The sequence below is a fragment of the Mobula birostris genome, chromosome 7 (genome assembly GCF_030028105.1).
Source record: "Mobula birostris isolate sMobBir1 chromosome 7, sMobBir1.hap1, whole genome shotgun sequence".
Taxonomy (NCBI): domain Eukaryota; kingdom Metazoa; phylum Chordata; class Chondrichthyes; order Myliobatiformes; family Myliobatidae; genus Mobula; species Mobula birostris.
In genome coordinates this window covers 169099658-169125113 of record NC_092376.1, presented here as the reverse complement: position 1 = coordinate 169125113, position 25456 = coordinate 169099658, and the positions used below count along the sequence as shown (strand labels likewise).

General features: G+C 42.0%; 1 protein-coding gene across 9 annotated transcripts in view; it reads left to right on the top strand.

Annotated features, from left to right (window-relative positions):
• The window catches only part of LOC140200565 (prolyl 4-hydroxylase subunit alpha-2-like), a 159940-nt gene that overhangs the window by 74723 nt on the left and 59761 nt on the right, over positions 1-25456 (top strand). For 6 of the 9 annotated variants that reach the window (XM_072264075.1, XM_072264074.1, XM_072264069.1 and 3 more), the window contains exons 3-9: positions 305-401; positions 1841-1992; positions 4178-4315; positions 6102-6341; positions 15736-15926; positions 20610-20786; positions 24838-24908. In XM_072264075.1, coding sequence (XP_072120176.1) covers positions 305-401; positions 1841-1992; positions 4178-4315; positions 6102-6341; positions 15736-15926; positions 20610-20786; positions 24838-24908 — 1066 coding nt within the window. Of the gene's footprint in view, positions 1-304; positions 402-1840; positions 1993-4177; positions 4316-6101; positions 6342-15735; positions 15927-20609; positions 20787-24591; positions 24663-24837; positions 24909-25456 lie in introns of all 9 variants that reach the window. The other 3 variants (XM_072264077.1, XM_072264078.1, XM_072264070.1) reach the window with 2 other exon arrangements.

Genomic DNA, 25456 nt, shown 5'->3' with positions numbered 1-25456 from the left:
CACAGGATGCAATATTACCTATGTGGTCACCACCAATGATAAAAACTTTGTTGTGATCACCTTACATTTCCCTGACTGTTCTGCATGAAGAAAAACATTCTTCAAAATCATTTTCGAGTTGTGCAGATGAAAGGAATCAAAAATGTTTCAAGTACAGAGATTCAACTTTTCAGTTGCAACAAACTTGACACCCGCCATTTAAGGTTTTTGTTGATGGTCCACAGCCAAGAGTATGAAAATAGTGCAGTAAATGTCCATGAACTGCCTGTACTTTCTACAAAAAGTAAATTCCATTTCTCTTAAGGTCAAATGACAGATTTGATTTACTTGGAAAAGGACCTGGTCAAATCTCTGAAAGAATATATCACTGCAGAAGAAGCCAAGTTATCAGCAATTAAAAGGTACTCATTGATAATGTCTATCATCTCTATTTCAGTAAATTTAATGATAATGCAGTTACTCACTGTCATACAACTTACTTGAGTTGTCTCTAATTCAGACCAATTGCAATTGTGCACGTCCGGTAGAATGAAAGACAGAGGCCAAAATCACAGCAGGTGTCACACAGGGGTCACTCTATTGAATCTGTAATTTATATTCTACAAATGAGAAAAACACATTGCCTAAGTAATGTATACGAAGCTTGCCCCTGCACCAAGCACTGGGCAGCACGGTAGCATAGCAGATAGCAGGACTGCTTTACAACTCTGACAATCACCGACTGTGATTAGATTCTTGCCGCAGTCCTGTAAGGAGTTTACGTGGTGTCCCCAGGACTGCGTGGGTTTCCTCCAGGTGATCTGATTACTTCACACATTCCAAGGTCATACGGGTTAAGGGTAATGAGTTGTGGACATGCCATGTTGGTGCCAGAAGCATGTCAACACTTGTGGGCTGCCCCAGCACTATCTTCGGACTGTGGTGGTCATTGATACAAAACAATGCATTTCACCGCATGTTTCAATGTACAGGTGGCAAATAAAGCTGGCCTTTAATCTTTAATAAAGCTGATTTGCTCTCCTCTGCTTGGCGCACTCAGCTGTTGGTATAATGTCCTGAGAGGAGAGCCTTTTGTTCCCTCGTTTTCTCTTTCACTCTGCCGAGCACACACTAACCAGTTTCAGTTATCCTTTTAAAATAAAACCAGCATTTCTTGCTATTCATGAAGCATATTGCTTTCATTTTGATGTAACCTTGACATTGCCCTAGTGAATGATTCAATGTATTCCATTAGCAGAGTTTATGGGTGGGAAATGACTATCATCACTTATTTCCCCTCCCCTACCTCCCCACCGTCAACTCTTTAATAAGTTCCATAATTTCCTCACAGCGTAGGAGACCATCTGATCCATTGAGCAACTTCATTCACCCCAGTATTTTGCACTGTAGTTATTTCCATCAACCTCCTCCCTGCCCTCTAGATTTACCACCCGTCTACATGCTAGAGGCAACTTACAATGACCAATTGAACCACCAACCTACTGTGTTTGGGGGGGTGGAATGAGGCCTGTGGGGTCACAGTGCAAACTCCACGCTGACCACACTGAAAGTCAGGATTAAATCCAGATTATTGGAGCTAGGAAGCAGCCATCCACTGGGCACACCACTGAGCTGCCCCCAGTTCTTTCCACAGCTACGGAGAGCAATAGCTCTTCCAAACCACGGAGATACAGGAAGCCGTGCCCTGCTGTATCTTGTATGTAAAAATGTGAAAACATGTTATTGAAATGTTTAAAATATATAGTAAATGTACATATAAATGTGATCATTTAGAGGATGCAACAATACTGATTTTACTGCTTCTCATTCTTAATAATGGCACTTCCCACCATATCTGCAGCTGGGCTGAAAAGCTGGATGAACTGACACACACTTCGACCTCTGACCCAGAAGGCTATCTGGGCCATCCAGTAAATGCATACAAGCTAATGAAGAGATTGAACACAGAGTGGCTGAGACTGGAAAGCTTGGTTCTGCAGCACACTTCTGATAGTAAGTAATGGAAAACGTGAGCTGTATTTGACTTTATAGTGCCTATTCTGCTAGTAAGCCAGTGGATACTTCCAATCTACTGCCCTTTAGTGTTAAGACTTGAGTCTAATGCAATTTTTAACTCGTGCCCAGTGATGGAGTCACTTATGAAATCTGGTGGATCATTGCCAGGTAACCATAGTAGAAAATGTTTCGAAGAGGGATCTTTGTGACCCAGAAGCAGTACAATACCTTTGGGATACAAAAGGTAGCCTTGGAACTCTTCCCTCCCCAACCTCGATACTGCACATCCAGCCATTCCCATCAGAATTCTTTCCCTTCCACTTCCTATGTGTTGGAAACATTTCATTAGGTCTTTGGCATTGACCTCCTCACTATTCCCTTGGGATTTGGATTGGAACATGATTAAAATAGATCAGTTAATGCCCTGGAATTCAAATTTCCTGGCTGTGCTCATTTGACAGATTCCTTCTCTGGGCCCATCTTTTCTTCAAATGGATCTCCATTTTGGGTCAGGGTTGATATATATTCTGTTCGTAATGTTCCTTCACTTCTCAAACATATGATACGTTTTGCATATTATCAAATTACACAATCCTTGGGACCCAAATGCTCCTTAAGATCAAGAACTTGCAATAATATGGCAACGTTTGTTTAGGAAGAATCCCAGTATCCTGAGTGGAGAACAGCTGGGTGGGCAATTGATATTCAGGGATTCAATTAGATTCTAACTGAGAGAATACTGAGAAGGTATCAATATAGAATAGATGGAAGACAGAGAGATATAATAACAGTAATTTAGAAAGATGAAAAGCCCTATTGTACAAAGCTTTTCTGAAGGGAAATATTTTGAACTCTTTAACACCAAAAAGGGAGAGGCATAGTTGCATTTAATTGGTAGTTTGATAGGTATGGTGGGCCCTCCTTAGTGTGTAGATGTTTTCAGGGATGTATTATTATTTATTGTGTATTTCTTTCATAAATATTACTGTCTGCTTAATATATACTTCTGTGTTGTAATGACAGGATTATACACATTAGCTGAAAAATCCCTCAAGGTTGGTTAAGAACAATGGGATCAGGAATGAAAGTTGTAGGCCGTCTCTCAGTGAAGAAGACATTTGTGTAAAATTATCTCTTTATGGGTACATACAAAGTGATTCTTCCTGTTCCATGAAGGCTTGCAGTAAAGTCTGCAGACAGAACCCATGGTGTTGAGGCCCAGACAGTCTTTACGCCATCAATTCATAAAACTTCGTAACATTTTATTTGAGGTGCCACAGTAGCATAGTGGTTAGCACGACACTATTACAGCTCAAGGCGCTCAGGAGTTTGGAGTTCAATTCCAGCCCTGTCCGTAAGGAGTTTCAACATTCTCCCCGTGACTGCATGGGTTTCCTCCAGGTGCTCAGATTCCTCCCACAGTCCAAACACGCACCAGTTAGTAGGTTAATTGGTCATTGTAAATGGTCCCGTGATTAGACTAGTAATAAATATGTGGGTTGCTGCATGTTACAGCTCGTTGGACCAGAAGAGCCTGGTCTGCGCTGTATCTCTAAATAAAATGAATAACATTCTTAAACTAATTGTGAGGAGCTTTGACTTCTGTGAAGCCTTATTCATGTTTTTAATTTGTTTACCCAGCATTATGGACTAATCTTCCAAAACTACCATCAGGGTCTCCTAATAAAAAGCAAGAACTAACAAGCCTAGTTTAATGTTGTCGTAGCTCTCTGTTTATTATTCTGTGAAATGGTACAATGGCTGGCACAGCAGTGTAGCGGATAGTATAACTCTTTTACACTGCCAACATTCGGTTCAATTTTCACTGATGTCTGTAAGGAATTTGTACATTCTCCCTGGGACTGGGTAGGTTTCCTCTGGGGGCTCTGGTTTCCTCCCATATTCGAAAGCCGTACAGGTAAGTAGGTTGATGGGTCACATGGTTTTAATTGGGTGGAGCAGGGTCATCGAGCCAAAACAACCTGTTACCATGCTGTATCTCTAAATAAAAATAAAAATTAAACTACCAATTTTGAAAAGGGACCTTGACAGTCAGAGGTGTAAGTTGTTGGCGAGCTATATTGGTACCAGAAGCGTGGCGTCACCTGCATGCTGTTGCCAGCATGTCCTTACCCTGTTTATTCACATCTGGAGTCTCTCATTAATCTATTTCTTTTTGCAGACTTCATTGCTAATCTGTCAATTCAGCGACAGCACTTCCCCACGAATGAGGACGAGAGCGGAGCAGCAAAAGCCCTCATGCGTCTCCAGGACACGTACCGGCTGGATTCAGATAGTATTTCCAAGGGCAGGCTGCCAGGTACCTAGAACATCATGTTCCTAGTTGCTATGATCTGCGATACTATAATACGGTTTATGCTGCGGATGGCACATTGCTCATAACCTTCATCTGGTTTACTAGAATTACAGATTCTTTTTTAGATTATGAGAACACTCAGTCCTCTTTTATTGTCATTTAGAAATGCATACATGCATTAAGAAATGATAACAATGTTTATCACAGAAAACAGGACAAACCAAAGACTAACACTGACAGAACCATATTATTAAAACATATCGTTACAGCAGTGCAAAACAATACCATAATTTGATGAAAAACAAACCCTGGGCATGGTAAAAATAGTCTCAAAGTTCCCGAGTCAATCGACTCCCGAGTCCCCGATAGCAGGCGGCAAAAGGGAGAAACTCCCTGCCATAAACCTCCAGGCACCGTCACCTTGCCGATGCCTTGGAAGCAGCCGACATTGAGTCCGTCCGTCTGAAAACCTCGAGCCTCCGACCAGCCTCTCCGATACAGCCACCCGAGCGCCATCCTCTGCCAAGCGCCTTCGGCCTCTTCCCGGCTGCTGAAACAAGCAAAGCCGGGGATTTCGGGGCCTTCTGCTCTGGAGATTCCGGTTACCACACAGTAGCAGCGGCAGCGAAGCGGGCATTTCAGAAATTTTCCAGATGTTCCTCTATACTCTCACGTCCGTCTCCATCAAATCAGAATTGTGCACGGTCCCCTACTTGACAGATAACAGATGTTATTCATTCACTGGAGAGGCCGCACGCGCTGCCATCGTGCCACCATCTTCTCCTCATTTGGATGCTGTTTTACTATTGCTGTCAGAAAACAACAAGTTTCATGAATTATGACAGTGACAATAAATCTGACGATCAGCACAGCACACCTCAGGGATGCTTAGCCCGCTGCTCTATTCTCTCTACACGTGTGACTGTGTGGCCAAGCAGAGCTCAAATGCCATCTATAAATTGACTGATGATACCACTATTGTTGGCAGAATCGCAGATGGTGGCAAGGAGGTGTAAAGGAGGGAAACAGATAGGTTAGTCAAGTGGTGTCGATATAACTGTTCATTACAAATTAGAGGGAGCATTGGCCAGCAGCTATACTTCAATAGGAGCTTGAGGAGATTTGGTATGTCACCAAAAGCTGTACAACTTTCTGACTGGTTGCATCATGGTCTGGTATGGGGGTGCCAATGCAGAGAATCATAAGAGGGTTGTAGACGATGCACATAAGCCTCCCCACCATCGAGGGCATATTCTGGAGGCGGAGCCTCAAGAAGGTGGCTTCCCTCATTAAGGACCCTCGTCATTTGGGACAGTTTTTCATTACTACCATCAGGGATGAGGTACAGGAGCCTAAAGACCCACTCTCGATATTTTAGGAATAGTTTCTTCCTCTTTGCCATCAGATTTCTGAACTGTGCATGAACCCATGAGCTCTGCTCTGCTAGTCCTCTTTTGCACTACATATTTTTTAATTGTAGCTTATTTGTAATTTGTTGTCTGCACTGTACTGCTGCCAGAAAGTAAGCTTTATGTATCATGTCAGTGACATTAAACCTTGTTTCATTTCTGATTCTTGAGTTTTCACGTTGAATTTGAGACTATTCACCAAGTTTATTTCGTAGACAATCTGTAACTTCCTGAATCTGAAGTCTGCAGGGTCTGATCTCTCATGATAGGATTAAAAGAAAACTTTACTAGCCTTTCCTTGTTTATATTTTATCAGATTAGAAGTGTTATATTAGTATAAGTTTGCCTCGATCTCGCCATTTGTCAACATTCGTTTGTAGGTGTACAGGACCTGGTCTCGCTCTCAGTCGATGACTGCTTTGAGTTGGGAAAGGTCGCTTATAATGATGGCGACTACTACCACACGCTTCTGTGGATGGAGCAAACCCTCAAGCAGCTGGAGGAAGGAGAGACTGGTGGAGTCACCAAGGCTGAAGTGCTGGACTATCTCAGCTACTCCGTATACCAGATGGGGGACCTGCGTCGTGCTATTGAACTGACAAAGTGCCTGATAGCTGCTGGTAAGAGCAAGAGTAACTGATTAGCATAATATTTTACAGCACTGATCAATATTTAATTCCTGCCGCTAATCTGTAAGAAGTTTTTATTTTCTGTCAGTGACTGTGTAGGTATCCTCCACGTGCTCCAGTTTCCTCCCACAGTCCAAAGATGTACAGGTTACAATCAGTATGTTGTGAGCATGCTATGTTGCTGCCTGAAGCTTGGCGACACTCGCAGGCTGAACCAGGATAATCCTTGGACTGTGTTGTTCCTTGACCTAAACAACGCATTTCATTGTAGGTTTCAAAATATTTTGCACATGTGATAAATAAAGCTAATCCTAAATCTTTCTGTCAACTGGGGTTATTGTGGTGTCCCTGAATTAATACTCCCATATCAAGGAGAAACTCAACAACAGTACAGTTACTGAGTTAGTAATTTATTTGTTTAACAATACAGCGTGGCCCCACAACCTCGGTTAACCCTAACCTAATCACGAGACAACTTACATTGACCAATTGACCTACCTGGTATGTCTTTGGGCTATGGAAGGAACCAGGAGGACCCAAGGAAAACACGCATATTCCACGGGGAGGATGTAGGGGCAGAACAGTGCTGGAATTGAATTCTGATATCCGGAACGTCCCAAGCTCTAATAGCGTCACACTAATTGCTATGTTACCATGGCACAATGATCCAGTGGCTTGGGTACACGATAGTGATTGTGTATGACTAATCCATTCTCAGTTGTATGTTAGTAAGTGATTAGCAGGATGGGGTAATGTAACTAGAAACATAGAAACGTAGAAAACCTACAGCACAATACAGGCCCTTCAGCCCTCAAAGCTCTGCTAAGCATGTCCTTACCTGAGAAATTACCGAGGCTTACCCATAGCCTTCTATTTTTCTGAGCTCCATGTACCTGTGCAGGAGTCTCTTAAAAGACCCTATCATATCCGCCTCCACCACCGTCACCGGCAGCCCATTCCACGCACTCATCAGGCTCTGCGTAAAACTGTACAACTAATCCAGCAGCAGAGTTACAGCAGTGACACTGAGTTTATAATTTATCAGTAAGCATTATGATAGTGTTAGACTACAGGAATAGAATGGTATTTCTAGAATCAACAATTGTCTTCTTAATATTTAGTACTGTTAGTTATTTACCAATGTTTCAAATTTCTGCTGGAAGTTCAAGCTATTACATTAGCCAGCAGCCACTTGCTGAGATATAGGTTTATTGTAATACTAAAAACATGTGGGTAATATAAACATTATGACAGACAAACGTCTTCATATACACATCTGGAGAGAGTTGATGAACCTATAAAGCAGACAAATGGGACTGTCAACTCGAGGAAATCTGCAGATGCTGGAATTTCAAGCAACACAGATAAAAGTTGCTGGTGAACGCAGCAGGCCAGGCAGCGTCTCTAGGAAGAGGTACAGTCGACGTTTCGGGCCGAGACCCTTCATCAGGGACTGTCAAGACATTCCTTGTGTCTCACACCCATTGTAAACTTTAATACTGGGAGAGGAAATGGGAAATTAAGTCATGTGATGGTGGGTGTTCCCTTGCTTGATTTGAAAGACTGGGACCTGAATACACACACAAAAAAAAGAACAATTACTAAAAGAAAATGCCCTCCAGCAAGCACACTGCAAATGTGACAGTGTGGACTGGAAAAGTGTTGTGTATGACTGCCAACTCTCCAGCTTGTCCAGGAGCTGCTGGGAATTGAGTGATTTCCAAAAGTTTACAATGGCACTGACCACATTTTGCTAGTTTCTGGTAATATTTAGTAATTCTGTCTTCTTCTGCCTTCCTTTCCAGTCCTGATGAAAAGTTTCGACCTGAAATATAGGTTCCTTATTTCTCTCCATAGGTGCTGCCTGACCTGCGGAATTCCTCCAGCATTTGTGCGTATAAAAATTCAAAAGTTCAAAGTAAAATTTATTATCACAGTACATACATGTCACCGCATACAACCCTGAGATACTTTCTCTGCAGGCATCCTTAGCAACCCTGATTTACTCTGGATTTCCATCATCTGTAGAATCCCTTGTGTTTATGACCAAATTTTACACTTGCATGTTTCTCATACAAAAAAATACTGTAAAGCAGCAGGAACATCACATTGTCAGAGCGGGTCAAACGTGCTTGACAGCACAGGAACTTTACATAATGATGGCTACATTAGCAGCTTTATCCAGTCGAAGCATTGTCTTTCAAGTGCTTCACCAAAGGAAATGAGGTCAGGTGAAGTCAGGTTGGGGATTCAGGAGAGCGATGAACATTCAAAATCCAGTATGATGTACTTTGGAACTCAGCAAGTTGGGCAGCAACTATGGAGAGGAATAAACAGTTGACGCTTCAGGCCAATACAGTGTTAACTGTTTCTTCCCTCCATAGATGCTGCCTGGCGTACTGAGTTCCTCCAGCATTTTGGGTGTGTTGCTCATGATTTCCAGCATCTGCAGAGTCTCTTGTGTTTATGATGTGCACTTTCCCCAATTCTTCTTGTATTGCTTCTACTTCTTGAAAAGTGTATAAGGTGCCAGTCACCTTATCTGTACGTAAGGTGACTGACAGGAAATGGTAAAGTAGTACTAGTGGTAGGGGGTGTTAGTGGGTGGAGGTGTTGATCAGCCCTACTGCTTGGGGAAAGTAGCTACTTTTGAGCCTGGTGGTCCTTGCTTGAATGTCATGTAGCCTCCTCCCTTATGGGAGTGGGAGAAACAGTCCGTGAGCAGGGTGGGTGGGATCCTTCATGATGTTACTGGCCTTTCCCCGGCATCTTTTGGTATACTGTTTATTCTCTTGATGGTGGGTAGGCTGGTGCTGGCAATGCTTTTGGCATCTTTGCCTACCATTATAGAGCCTTCTTGTCCGCCATAGTGTAGCTTCCATAAAATGCAGTGAAGCCGCATGTTAGGATGCTGCCTACTGCGTATCCGTTGAAGGACGCGAGTATTGATTTGCTCACAATAGGAGAACAGGGCAGATTGAGGTGTTTAGGTTGAACCTTCCTAGGCATACAGAGTTTCAAAATTTGATCTTAGGTAATGTTTAAACAGCTTTGACAACCTTGTGATGCTTTTGCTTTTCTGAATTGACTTTCCATATGAGAAATATTCAGAATTTGGTCAGTGATTAACTAAGAAGCCTTTGCAAGGTGACCAACGAAGGCTTTTTTCATGAGTTGTTCAATAGCAGGCTTGGTAGGCAAGAAGCCTTTCGCAGTGATTGCTGTGGAAGCAGCCTTATCCAATGAAAGACCTGTCCTTCGTGTGCTTCACCAAAGGATTTTGGGTAGGTCAAACTGCAGGTTGGGAGTTTGGGGTGGTGAAAGGGTAAATTTGCATTGGGTTGGTTTGATTAAGTAGGGTCAGTGTTGGAAATAATAGCTGAAGGAAATGAGTAATGGCCTGTACGCTCAGTGGCCACTTTATTAGGTACACCTGTACACCTGCTCGTTGATGCAAATATTTAATTATCTAATCACAAGACAGCAATTTAATGCATAAAAGCATGTAGATGTGATCAAGAGGTTCAGTTGTTATTGGGACCAAACATCAGAATGGTGAAGAAATGTGACCTAAGTGACTTTACTATTCAATGATTGTTGGTGCCAGATGGGGTGGTTTGAGTATCTCTGAAACTGTTGATCTCTTGGGATTTTCACACGCAACAGTCTCTAGGATTTATGGAGAATGGTACGAAAAAATACACCCTGTGGGTGGCAGTTCTGTGGTCAAAAATATCTTGTTAATGAAAGCGATCGGAAGAGAATGGCCAGAGTGGTTCAAGCTGAGAGGAAGGTAACAGTAGCTCAAATAACCATACATTAGAACAGTCATGTGCCATAAAGCATGTCTGAATGCACAGCCCGTCGAACCTTAAAATGGATGGGCTACAGCAGCAGAAGTCCATAAACATATACTCAGCGGCCACTTCATTAGGTACAGGATGTACAGAATGAGTGTAGTTTGAGCTGAAGATCCAGACCGGAATGTCCTCTGTCAAGTTATTTGATGAGCGGATTGGGGGATGAGGGGTTGTGGTTTTTAGGGAATAACCCTCACTTCAAATGAGGGATGAATGTTGGGGTCACATTTGCTGGGAGTACAGAGACTGAAGGAGAACAAGGTAATATTTGAAGGGGGCTAACTTGCATCAGGGTCCCAGCAGCAGCTGTGCACCCTGCAGGGAGATCACCTTTTATCAAAGACAATGGCAAACCACAGGCACAGTGGAGAGTTAGGCTCTGCTGAATGCTCAAATTTGCAAAACAACCAAACTATTTTCGAGGGCCATTGGCTCATCTGTGGACAGAAATACATATAAAGACCATGAGGCATAGGAGCAGAATTAAACCATTTGGCATATTGGATCTGCTCTGCCATTCCATCATGGCTGATTTATTATCCCTGTCAACCCCATTTCTCCTGTGTTCTCCCCGTAACCTTTGATGCCCTTAGTAATCAGGAACCTATCAATTGTCTCCCATCCACTGCTACCAACCTTATAGTTCCCACACCCTGCACTTCCCATTTCTACCTCCTACCCAAGATCCACAAACCTGCCTGTCCAGGTAGACCCATTGTCTCGGCTTGCTCCTGTCCCACTGAACTCACTTCTGCTTACCTCGACACTGTTTTATCTCCCCTTGTTCAATCCCCTCCTCCCCTTCATACCCCATCCCTTATTTACTTATTCCCCCCCCCCTTTTTTCTCTCTCTCTTTTTTCTCCCTCTGTCCCTCGCACTATAACTCCTTGCCTGCTCTCCATCCTCTGGGCTCCCCTCTCCCTTTCTTTCTCCCAAGGCTTCCTGTCCCATGATCCTCTCCCTTCTCCAGCCTTGTATCTCTTTTGCCAATCAACTTTCCAGCTCTTGGCTCCAACCCTCCCCCTCCTGTCTTCTCCTATCATTTTGGATCTCCCCCTCCCCCCCCACTTTCAAATCTCTTACTATCTCATCTTTCAGTTAGTCCTGACGAAGGGTCTCAGCCCAAAACATCGACTGTACCTCTTCCTATAGATGCTGCCTGACCTGCTGCATTCACCAGCATTTTTTATGTGTGTTGCTTGAATTTCCAGCATCTGAAGATTTCCTCGTGTTAACCTATCAACTTCATGGTTATTTCAAGAGATAGCACATCAATTGAACTTAATTCAATTCAATGCAAGTTTAATCGGTCCTTCAACCACACATGAATATCCATGAATACAGGTAAACGAGACAGTTTACTCCGGGACCAAGGTGCAATGCACAGTATGAACAGTCACACATTGCACATACAAGATAGCAAGCATGTGTAAGATATCAGTAAAATACAGCCACACAAATATAAAAAGTCCAGATGCTGAGTTCATGAATGCCACAGAAATCTGTCGTCGACCACAATAGCTTGAATGAAAATTGCAGCCTTCGTACAACTTCAGTATGATTATCTGACATTAGATTCATTAATGTGAATCTATGCAATCATCTTTCTAAGCACTGACAGAGAATTCTTTTCGCTGACTTAAATTGAACTATGGTGCCCCTATGTCCGTCCAAGATATATTACTTAACATGGCATAATGATGGGATTAAATTTGTAGAACACTGACAGCAAACATCAGCAAAGGAAGTGTGGTCTGGTGTAGAGATGGCCCAGAAGGTTTGTCTTATTTAAATATTTAGCTCATACCCAGGTCACAACTAAAAAATGTTCTGGTTAAATTCTGTACTGAATGAGTCATCGTTCAATTATGCTGGAAAAGATAACCAGCATTTTAAAGGGACCAAATGGTAACTGGTGAAAAAAATTCCTTTCAATACATTTCTTAATTTTCCTTCCTCTGTTTAACTACATTTAGTGAGTGATTTCTTACTTTATAGTTGTTCCTTTGTTTAGTCGCAGCGTTGTCACGACCTGCTGGGGAATATGCGGAATGTTATGCCTGACCGTATCCATTTGTCTGCTTTTGTGACATTGAAACATTATTTTAAACATTCTGAGTTGGATTCTTTTATATGCATATGAATATAAAACAGGCACCCAAATGCAAACAGTAGTAACTAACACTTTTTCTGCAGTTGCGTAGTTCAGCATTTGGTGTTTAGAACCTTGCCTGAGATGGATAATAGGCCCTGAAGTTATGAAATAATACTGTTTCAGATGCTTATTCCTCAAATTCTATTGCTGTCAACACAACTGAAACTAGACTAATGGAGACTTTGATCTATTAAACGCAATATGGTCCAAGCTGTAGGCCTTTACAATGGCACTGAATGACTGTCCAATTTTCACAGCTAGTGGGACCAAGAACGTTCCTTTCAGCACTGATTTTCTCGGGCAGCATGAGTGATAGAAAGGTATGGGGAATTGGACAGTGATCCACAAATTTTTGCCCTGCCTGAGCAACAATAACTGACTATGAGATTTTATTCCATTGAGCCTCAAGATATGTATAGTGGAGAAATTTGTGAAAGTAAGTAACTTGAGATCCAAAGGAGAAACGGTTGGCACACTTCTGGAGTTTCCGGGAAACTTCTGGAGTTGGTTATTCCCTGCCACTTGTATGGTGCAAACATTCAGAATGTTGAACAGGCTCTTTGTCCATTGGCCACCACATCTGCACCAACCATGTTGCCAAATTAGTCCCATCTGTGTGTGCACATAGTCTGAATTCCTCAGAACACCTTTTAAAAGTTGTTACCATCTTCTGTCAGCATATTCTGGGCTATTACCACTCTCTGTGCGTTTGAAAAGAAAAAAGAAGCACAGTTGCCTCACACGTATCCTATTTCCTTTTTGCCTAATATCTATACCCTTCCGGTTTAATGTAGCGCAGGTGAAGCTCAGCACTAACATACAAGTGGCAAACAAAACAAAGAGAAATGCTAATTATTTTGTTAATCGCACTTTTTCTGGTAAACGATCACTGCAATCAAGGGCCTGTAACTTCCCTTTCGGAGTTGAGATTCTGGCGGTCCAATCAGTGGCAGGAGCAGAGCATAGCGAGGTTTCTCGCAGGTCAGCAGCGCGTGGTTAAAAGGAGGGCTTCGCAGGCATTTGGGCTCATTCCGGTGGCCCAGTCAGTGGCAGGAACAGCACAGCGAGGAGGTTTTTTTGCAGGTCGGCGATGCTTGTTTAAAAGTACAGAAGGGACAAGCAGGGTGGCTATTGTTAGGAGTAGGCCAGTGGTGAGAGTAGAAATGTCAGGCTTTAGCTCAAAGGAGGTTTTCGGCTTGAAAGGTGCGTTGGCTGTGGGTAACTTTCTGTTAAGGTTCCTTTTTTTTTCCCTTTACTGTAACTAGATTAGTAAATGGCCATCGTGTGTTCTTCATGCCAGATGTTGGAGTCTTGGGAGACCTCGAGTCTCCCAGGGAACTACATCTGAGTGAAGTACATCCAGCTGCAGCTACTTGAAGACCATGCTAGGGATCTGGTGCAGCAGCTGAATGATCTTTGGCATAGACGGGAGAGTGAGGAGATCATCGATCAGAGTTACAGGGAAGTAGTCTCTGCAGAAGGCAAGTAGCTGGGTGACTGTCAGGAGAAATGGAAATGTGAATAGGCAGTTAGTGCAGAGCAACCCTGTGGCCATTCCCCCCAAAAATAAGTATACTGTTGTTGGGGATGACCTCCCAGGGGAATGCCACGGCAGCCGGGCCACAGGCACTGAGCATGGGTCTGTGGTGCAGAAGGGAAAGAGAAATGCAATGATGACTGCTTCGTGGCTATGGACTCATTTTTGTTGTCTGCTCACTTTTGATGTTTGCACCATTTGTTTTATTTCCCTGCATTTTAAGTGCTTGATGGTCTTTTTTTTAATGAGTTCTATTGGGTTTCTTTGTTTTATGGCTGCCTATAAGGAGACGAATCTCAAGGTTGTATGTAGTATACGTACTTTGACAATAAATGTACTTTGACTTTAATTTTTGACATTTCCACTGTAGGATAAAGAGTTTATTTGGCCTATCTTTGCCTCTCATAATTTTAAGTACATCTATCAGGTAGGTCACTCCTCGGTCTCCAGCACTCCAGATAACATCCTAGTAAATACCCTGGCCAAAGCCTTCACATCTTTCCTAGCTGCCCCAAGATTCCTCAGGGTTTATACTTAATGCCCCAACCAATGAAGGCACGCATGCGGTACTCCCTCTCCGCCACCATATCAGCGCAAGTTGTTTCTTTCAGGGAACAATGGACTTGAACCCCAAATCCATCTGTACCACTGTCTTTTAGTGTAGCACAGGGGTCCCCAACCTTTTTTGCACCGCGGACCTGTTTAATATTGATAATATTCTTGCGGACAGGCCGACCTGAGGGGGGTGGTGTTCAAGTAGGGTTGCCAACTTTCTGAATCCCAAATAAGCGACAAAAGTAACAGTCAAATACGGGACACTTGTGTTTACCTCGAGAAAGACTACCATGACCATGAAGCCTTGCGCAGGCACCTGCGTGTGCATGCGTGTCGTGCACATGCGTGTACATGCCGATTTTTTTCCTACAAATCGGTTTTGGGTTAATCTTCCCAATTCTGTTAAGTGAAACTACACTGTACGTACATTATTTCTACTTTATATAGGCTGTGTATTTATCTTGTCATTCCTGCTTTTACTATATGTTAGTGTTATTTAAGTTTTATGTGTTATTTGGTATGATTTGGTAGGTTTTTTTTGGGTCTGGGAACGCTCAAAAAATTTTCCCACATAAATTCATGGCAATTGCTTCTTCACTTCACACCATTTCAGCACGAAAGGTTTCATAGGAACGCTCTACCGTAGTGGGGGAAATATGGGACAAGGGCAGTCCCGTATGGGACAAACCAATTTAGCCCAATTTACGGGATGTCCTGGCTAATATGGGACGGTTGGCAACCCTATGTTCAAGTTCAACAGTGCGGGACGGGGAATGAGGAAAGGTGCAGCTGACTCATATCGTTTCCTCATGGCCCGGTAGCACATGCTTTGTGGCCCGGTACCTGTCCGCAGCCCGGTGGTTGGGGACCACTGGTGTAGCAGTTAGTGCAATTGCTTTGCAGCTCAAGCTGTAAGATTCAGTCTTGCTTCCCTCCACTGCCTCCAAGCAGGTTTTGGATGACTGCATGGGGTTCCTCTCATCAGGGGTTCCCAGCCTGGGGTCCACAGCACCTCGGTTAATGGTAAGGGTCTGTGGCATAAAAAGGGTTGGGAACCCCTGCTCTAGGTGCTCCAATTTTCTCCCACCTTCCCAAGACATACAGGTTAGAGTAACTAAGTTATGGGCATGCTATGTTGGTGCCCATAAATGTGGCACTGAATGCTGGTTGCTGTCTAATCCCATTCGTGTGGGCTTTATCAATTTTATTTCCTGAACTAAAGTTTTTAAAATGATTTATTATTTAATGCTATCTTATTGCTTTCCTCCATGTTCAGATCCAAAACACTTAAGAGCCAAGAGTAACCTCAACTATTTTAATAACCTACTAAGACAACAGAAGCAAGATGATGAAGAGTCAGACGTAGAATCCTCTGAATCTCAGGGTGTGAAATATGCACCACCGGTTGACTACTTACCCGAGCGGGATACTTATGAAGCTCTGTGCCGAGGGGAAGGAATTAAGATGGTAAGAACACAACAAAATAGTTGGAATAGGAAACAGTTTTGTGTTGTACAATAGAATTACTTTTATGTTTGTAATTGATTTATGCTTGTGCACAATAAAACAAATGGGATTTATTCTTTCCAAGTTAAGATATCCTTGAATTAGACATGAAGCTCGGGTGGTGGGCGGAGATACATCTCTCCCAAAGGAGGTGCAAAGTGCTGCTTTCCTCCACTAGCCTGCAAGTCACCATTGGGCAAGGTGTAACTAACCAAGTGACTTTTAAATGGGTGGCACTGTGGAGATACGTCTCTACCAAAGGAAGTGTAAGGCGCTCCTTCCCTCCACTAGCTTGCAAATCACCGTTGGGCAAGATGTGGCACCTGCTTAGCCCTCCCTCCCCCACCCCAATTAAGGTCACGTGAAGACATGGAGCAGGTGTTGGATGGTTGTATGAGTAGCTAATGCATATCACAAGTCCTGGTTATGTAACCACTGATGCCAGGCAGACAATCTCTGAAGAGTATTGATAATGGCTGAGGTCACCTCTCTTGTAAAGGCACTGCCCAAAAGAAGGCAATGGCAAACTACTTCCGTAGAAAAAATTACCAAGACCAATCGTAGTTATAGAGAAACACAGAAAATGCTGGTGGAATGCAGCAGGCCAGGCAGCACCTATAGTTAGAAATACAGTCAACGTTTCGGCGTTCCACTAGCATTTTGTGTGTGTTGCTTGAATTTCCGGCATCTGCAGATTTTCTCATGTTTGCATAGTTATAGAGAACATGATTGCTTGCGTCATACAACACAGCACCTAATGATGATAATGAGACATTAAGCAGAATTAGGATAGCTTCCCAAATAAGGATAATATTTATTTCCTGATGGGTTGCAGTAGTAGATATGGCAGATATTGGAGTTTCATAAGATGGCTTGAATTTGGATACTGTGCACAGTAAGATCTTGTTGCCTGAGTTACCTTAATGGTCTAAGAACTGGTCAAGTTACCAAAGACAGAGCTGATTGTGGACTTCAGAATGGGTAAGACAAGAGAACATGAATCAATCCTCATAGAGGGATCAGAAGTGGAGAGATTTGAGCAATTTCAAGTTTGTGGGTGTCAATATCTCTGAGGATCTAGTCTGGTCCCAGCACATCAGCTATAAAGAATGCAAGTCAGCGGCTATATTTCGTCAGCAGTTTAGGGAGATTTGGTTTGTCACCTAAAACACTTAAAAACTTCTACAGATGTACCATGGAGAGCTTTCTCACTGGCTATTGAGGTGCTACTGCACAGGATCGAAGTAAGCAGCAGAGTTATAAAATTAGTCAGCTCCATCATGTGTTGTAGCCTTCATAGTATTCAAGACATCTTCAAGGAGCGTTACCTTAGAAAAGCAGCTTCCATCATCAAGGACCACCATCACCCAGGACTTGCCCTCTTCTCATTGTTACCATTAGGAAAGAGGTACAGAAACCCGAAGGCACACGCTCAGCGATTCAGGAACTTCTTCCCCTCTGCCATCCGGTTTCTAAATGGACATTGAACCTGTGATCACTAACTCACTACCTTTTTAAAATTTCTGTTTTTGCACTACTTATCTTAATTTAACTATTTATGCGTACTGTAATTCAATATTTTCTCTATATTATCATGTATTGCATTGTATTGCTGCCGCAAGGTTAACTAATTTCACAACATATGCAGGAGGTATTAAACCTGATTCTGATGCTGAATCTGACAGAGCTTCCCAGTGATATCATATAGGAATTGATAGCATCTCTTTTAAGATTGTATTACCTTAATAAATGTACTTTGTACAGGTTGTGAAGGTAAAGTCTGTGTTAATAGGCGTTGAGAAAATGTTTGGAACTCTTGAAGTTCTGAAGGAAAACAAATTTTTGAAGGAGATTTATTTGTGCCATGTTTGAGAGTAAGCTATGGAAAATTGTATTTCATTTTGATAAAGGTTGGACTGCATTCCCAGCACATCTTTATTGGAGGGAATTTTGTGAATGAGACAGCTGTTGCCTTTTTGAGGGGTATTTCAGCTAATTGGTAGAAAGCTCAATAACGCAGAGTGAAGACTTTTGGTCAGTAAAAGTGTAGTTTAATGAAGAGCAACACACACAATGCTGGAGGAACTCAGCAAGTTAGGCAACATCTCTGGAAGGGAATGGGCAGCTGACGTTTTGGGGCGGTAACATGGAAGGAAGATTGGCCAGTGTATATAGGCAGAGGAAGGGGTGAAGCAAGAGCTGCCAGACAATAGATGGATCCAGGCAATAGGGTTGATGGAGATAGGCAGATGGGGGAAGGGAACAGTAGGAATAGCATTGTTGGATCCTGTTGATTTTGTGATCCAAAGGTTCTTCGGAAGTCAAGAATGAGGCATGAAACTTACTGGTTTTGGCCTTTTATTAAGTGTTATAAGAACAAAGAACAAACATAGAAAAAAAGACAAAGAACAAAGGAGTTTCCGTGATCTACTTAAAATATAGTTCAGACTAAATAGATTACAGGCATTCTAGTGATAAGAATAATTTATGGCATAGCCAGATTCAGTGGCATGACACCTGCTGCAGAGACATTTCCAGAAAAATACAGAATCAGCGATGATACAATTACTGAAAAATTCACTGAGCAATTACATGTGAATGTATAGACGATTATATATAAACAAGCATAGGCATAGTTCAAACGAAATTTATTATCAAAGTACATATATATCACCATATACAACCCTGAGATTCACCTTCTTATGGGCACACACAGTAAACCCAAGAAACGCAATAGAATCAATGAAACACCTCACCCAACAGGAAGGACAAACAACCAATGTGCAAAAGACAACAAACTGTGCAAATACAAGAGAAAAAAAGTACTACTAATAATAAATAAATAAATAGGCAATACGTTCTGAATTGAATTGAATTGACTTTACTATTTACATCCTTCATATACATGAGGAGTAAAAATCTTTACATTACGTCTCCGTCTAAATGTGCAATATGTAATTTATAGTAATGTATAATAAATAGTATGTACAACAGGACAGTCAATATAACATAGAAATACAGTTGTGTCAGCATGAATTGCTCAGCTTGATAGCTTGGTGGAAGAAGCTGTCCCGGAGCCTGTCGGTCCTGGCTGTTATGCTGCGGTACCGTTTCCCAGATGGTGGCAGCTGGAACAGTTTGTGGTTGGGGTGACTTGGGTCCCCAGTGACCCTTCACAGCCCTTTTTTCACACCTGTCTTTGTAAATGTCCTGAATCATGGGAAGTTCACATCTACAGATGTGCTAGGCTGTCCACACCACTCTCTGCAGAGTCCTGTGATTGAGGAAGGTACAGTTCCCATACCAGGCAGTGATGCAGCCAGTCAGGATGCTCTCAATTGTGCCCTGTAGAAAGTTCTTAGGATTTGGGGGCCCACACCAAACTTCTTCAACCGTCTGAGGTGAAAGAGACGCTGTTGTGCCTTTTTCACCACACAGCTGGTATGTACAGACTACGTGAGATCCTCGGTGATGTGTATGCCAAGGAACTTAAAGCTGTTCAGCCTCTCAACCCCAGATCTAATGGCCTGTCTCCATTCCTCCTGAGAACATGAGATGTAGAGTCCTTGAAAGTGAGTCCATAGGTTGTGGGAGCAGTTCAGTGATGGGGCAAGTGAGGTTGAGTGAAGTTATTCCCACTGGTTCAAGGGACTGATGATAGAGGGGTGATAATTGTTCCTGAACCTGGTGATGTGGGTCTTGAGGCTTCTGTTTCTTCTTCCCAATGGCAGCAGCGAGAAGAAAGCATGGCCTGGGTGGTGAGGATACTTGATGATGGATATCGCATTCCTGCAACAGTGCTCCATATAGATGTGCTTAATGCAGAGAGCTTTACCTTTGATGGACCGGGCCATATCCTTCTTGGAGGAGTTTCTGTTCAGGGTATTGGCGTTTCCATACCAGTCTGTGATGCATCCAATATACTCTCCACTACACATCTATAGAAGTTTCTCAAAGTTTTAGATGTCATGCCAATTCTCCACAAACTTCTAAGGAAGTAGAGGCATTGCCGTGCTTTCTTCATAATTGATCCTAAGTGCTGGGCACAGGACACGTTTTCTGAAATGATAACACCAAGGAATTTAAAGTTGCTGACCCTCACCACCTCTGATCCCCTGATGAGGACTGGCTCATGACCTCCGCTTTCAGTGCCAGTTAAAGTTAACTGTAACGTTTTGTGGAGGTTAATCTATGAGAAAAATAATAATTTTAAAATTTTACACTTTAATGTAATGGCATATGGCTGAGCGGTGGTAAGTAGAAGTGTCAAGGGGCTACAGGTTAGTGAGGATAGTGGAGTCAGGAATTATTTCATATGTAGGGGGATATGAACTGGAAAGTCTGCAGGAAGCAACTTCAATAAGAGTATTCAATAGTAAATTGGATGAATATTGGAAGGAACAATATAATGGGATTATCTGAACAGCTCTTTCTCAAAGGTCTGCATGGAGATGAGAGGCTGAATAGACAGCTTCTATTCTCTGACCTATTATTCATTCTGTAATGATATTTTAAATACTAGTACCAACAACTGGTGAGGGGAATAGCCGCATGATCTAGAAAATCCTCTTTTGGAGAGGAGAAGGATGTTGAAACTGCACTTAAATTGAAAGGGAATTTTTTCATTGAACTACTTTCCTGCAGACTGCTCGAAGACAAAGGCGGCTGTTCTGTCGTTACCACAACGGCAACAGTAACCCTCGGTTGCTCATTGCCCCCATCAAAGAGGAAGATGAATGGGACAGTCCGCACATTGTTCGATACTATGAGGTGTTGTCTGATGCAGAAATCGAAAGAATTAAAGACTTAGCCAAGCCCCGGGTGAGTGAAGAATACTGCTTAATTTCCTTTAAAAAGCACCTAACTGGCATCTTGTTGTGAAATACAATTTTACACAACTGACTGTTTGATATTGGGGGCTGTGACATAAAGGCATTTTTCGTTAGTAAAATAGGTGACCTTGCTGCTTCTATCAAAAGCCACAATGATGTGCTCTAGCAAGCCGTGTTTATTTGATATTCCACATTTTAGTTCAATTGTGCATCTTTCACTGTGGTGTTGAGGTGCACTTTGACCTTAATATGCATAATACATTCAGTCATATATGGAAATTATTAATGGAACTTCATTCAAATATTATAAAGCTTGCCTAATCCACTTGGAAGAGAATGATAGAATTAACAAATTCCAGCCATTGCATGATTAAACAAAAACAAATTTAATTTAGTGTAAGGATTCTAGTTTGGAAAAGAGAATTTTATTCCAATCTAATGGCTGGTAGCTATTTCAACTGCACATTGTCTGGCTTCCCTCCAAAAACAGAACATTTGTTATTCAGATCACTGTGCAACTCTGGTCCTGCAGACAAGAAACTGAGATAATCATTTTCAACTAAATTGAAAATGCCATTTGTTTTGTTGTCGATGTTTGGTTGGAGGAGAATGAAGGCCCGAATATCCCTATGATTACAGAGCAACTGCTTCTGGTTTGTTATGCTTATCCCACCACTGTTGATGTTAATTAAATATTGCCACGTCATAGAATATCGGCACATTATCTGCTGTTTTATAACTTCGTTTGGAATGGAGTGCTGGGGCTGGCTCGCGTTCCCTCGGAAAAGATATTAAAGGTAGTGGTAACGAGGAGAAAGGTTTCATCATCGAGGATCAACTCCTGTGCTTCCATGAAATGTATTTCTCGTTTTTTTAGAATTGCTGAATAGTTTGATATTTAACTGCAATTAACAATATTTGAGCAAACGATAAATGAAGATGGGGATTGAAGTTTTAACCAAAAATATTGGGAATACTGAACAGATCAGGCCACAACTGTGGGAAGAGAAGAAGAATAGGAATCAGAGTTAACATTTGAGGTTGAAGACCCTTCACCACAGCTGGACTGGAGTGAAAAGAATCTCCTTCAGCTGCAGGAAGGGTGGAGGGAGAGGCAGAGTGAGTATCTATGATAGGGGAAAACTGGGTCCTCATTCTGTATCCTTCCAGCATTTCCTGGTTTTATTTTAGATTTCCAACATTTACAGTATTTTTAAAAAAATTCTTTCAAATATTTGACAGTAGAATAAATCCTGAATTACGCCTCAGCCCCGTCATTGCAGCAACATTTGCTGGCATTCGAGTGCTGTGTCAGAAAATATTTGTTTCGGGATCCAGTTCCAAAGAATTCAGCACAAGAGTGTAGGCCGGGGTTCTCAACCTTTTTTTTAATGCCATGAAGCCTTCCTGTTAACCGAGGGGTCCATGGACCCCAGGTTGGGAACCCCTGATCAAGGTTAACCCTCCAGCACTGGTCTGAGGAACAACAGCACTGTCTGTTGTGTTAGGAGTCATTAAACCCTGTTCCAGACTGCCTCAGCAGAGAACAAAAATTGGCTTCCACAATATCCAAGCCTAATACTGTTCCCTAAGAAATATTACATCAAGTATCACATCTAGTTATTGACTGGTGTTGTGTGAACTTGTTACACACCGAATGCCAGCATTAGTTGCAAATTGCCTTGTTAGGGGTGCTACAGAAAAGCACCCCTAATTGAGATTTAACCCCTAATTCCTTAATTGAGATTGTAACTTAAATTTCTGTAACTTGTATCGACTAAACAATTTTCATTTAAGGGCTGCATGTTCACTGACCCCAGATTGACAATGCCAATGGTGAGAGTCAAGAAAATATTAAATATCTTTCATTCAACACTTGCTTTCCTGAGTGTAACCTATTCCTGCAATATTTACCACTGCACATTTGGTTAATATTTATAAAATTAAATGCTATGCAATTCTTTCTAGGCTCCATTCTACCCTCTGCATTCTCCCCATGATCTTTTACTTCACCATCTAAGCTGATTGAAACTGTTGTCACCTCAAAAGCCACATCGTTTAATAGATTTCTGAATAACTTAATTGGATCAGCAAGTGAATTGAATTATTTGTTGAGCAATGAGGCGATGTTTGTATCAGGATTATTGTAACTGTAAAATTATGATCCATGCATTCTAATCTCAGTGCTTTAATTCCCCAGCAGTCAGTTCCCCTAGTAAATAGATGTGAGGACTTCAAATCTAGAATTTTAAAAATATACTTTATTATCAGTGGCATCAACAATAAGCTTTGAAATGCTTCCCTAAGCCTTTATTACCAGTTAACTACTTCTGAGATGCTACTTAAAAGTAGTTTTCTACCCTACCCCATTTGTGGCTTATAACAAATTTTATTTGAAAATGCTGCTTAAAATACTTTGGGACCTTTTGCCTTGCCTCAGGACACTGTATAAATGTGCTTCTCTGACTGCCAAAGTCCCTTTTTGAAACTGGTAGTTTTTAAAAATTTTTATTTCGAGATACAGCACAGTAACAGGCCCAACAAGCCCACACTGCCCAATTACACCCACGTGACCTCCTAACCAACCAACTCATTTGGAATGTGGGGGTAAACTGTAAAAACATGCAGTCATAGAGAAAACGTACAAATTCCTTACAGTGAGTGGCGGAAATTGAACCTGGGTCACTCTTGCTGTAATTGTGTTACGCTAACCAGTATAAAACTGTGCTGCCCCATGTTTACATTAGTATTCAGAGTCAACAGTGTAATGGGTGAGTTGTGTTAAGCTTTGATTGAACGTAAGATAAGTAGCAGATTTCTTTTCTCAGAAGAGTAAATAACACTACAGATGAAATATAGAAATCTACAGCACATTACCGGCCCTTTGGCGCACGATGTTGTGCCAACCATGTAGCCTACTCTAGAAACTGCCTAGAATTTCCCTACCGCATAGCCCTCTACTTCTCTAAGCTCCATGTATCTATCTAAAAATCTCTTAAAGTACCCTATTGTATCTGCCTCTACCACCTTTGCTGGCAGTGCATTCCACACATGCACCACTCCCTTAAATTTACCTCTGACATCCCCCTGTACCTACTTCCAAGCACCTTAAAACTGTGCCCCCTCATTTTAGCCATTTCAGCCCTGGCAATAAAAGCCTCTGGCTATTCACACGATCAATGCCTCTCGTCATCTTATACCTCTGCTGGAAATCTGAATCAAAATCAGTAAATAATGGTTAGCATTCAATAGATTATTCATCTGTTGAGAAAAGGTAAATTTAATCAGGGTCTGCCTATAAAGATTCTCAGTATAGAAACTGACACTTGTAAGCATGTCAGGGTTAAGTAAGTGTTCTGCAGCTTTAATGGATGTGTTATTGATGCATTAATAAGATGGAACACTATGATGGAACAAACAGTGCCTAAAAATGTATTGTAATTTCACTCCAATTGAATATTCAGTCTTTGTTCTCTGCCACTCCTCGTGTTTAGGCTTTGTGAACACTATATGAGCCAAGTTGTCAAGATGACTTGGACCATTGTGTCCTGCTCCTTAATCTCACTGTTGAATTGAAGCTGAGACAGTGCCAGAACCCATAGCCATCTACTGGGAGATGGGATAGGGATAAACAACACACTTGGTCATTTAATTGGTAGTCAATATCGAACCCTGTTCAGATATTGACCCTAGGTTGGAGCTTTGCCTTTTATCGGTCCATGTGTATTTAATTGCAAATCTATTGTTTGTGTGTGCAGAGAGCCAACTTACCTTCTGATCTTTCAATCTCACAGTTGGCCAGAGCCACAGTTAGGAACTCTGTCACAGGGATCCTAGAGACAGCGAACTATAGAATCAGTAAGAGGTAAGAGTGATTGCTATGACAACCAAAGCAGCCATGTTTTTTTTGATTGGCTCCATAGCCTGTTTGAACTACCTGCTGTCAAATCAGAAGGCCAATCAAAAACTTACCCTGGAGGCTTTGCTTGTTGTTTGTGTGTGTGTCCTGTGATTTATTGCATTTTATTTTTTTAACACAGCTGGCCCGAGCAACTGTGCGTGACCCTAAAACAGGTGTTCTAACTGTAGCCCATTACAGAGTGTCAAAAAGGTAAGCTTTGAATAAAAAGCCAGGAGTCTCTGGAAGTCAAAGCACATTTTACCCTTAAAGCTATCTCTGCAGTGGGATTTAAAAAAATGGCTTGCAATATTTCAGTAACTGCATGTGAAGGTGTCAAGGTGGAAGGCTTACTGCTAGCACTGAAGCTTCTTGCAAATGCTTTTCCTGTTTCAGCAAATGAACTGCTGGAAGAACTCTGGATCAACCCACTGAGTTTCTGCAGCAGATAGTTCTTTGCTCCTGATTCCAGCATCTGCATCTCTTAATGCCTTCTTATCTATTTCAACCTTGCATTGTTTCAATAGCAACCAGATCTGCTTTATTTTCTTCTACACACTGGCCCAATGCACACGTGCAAATATATTCAGGACATGCCTTGTAAAACCTGTTGTATCTCAATGCATCTTTTGAAGTCTAGAAGCAGAAACTGAATCTTCGATACTTTACGGTCAAGATTTATCTTTCTCAAACTTATTTTCATCTTCTTTCTCAAGTAACTGCACTCAAAGTTCAAAGTAAATCTTATTATCAAAGTACAT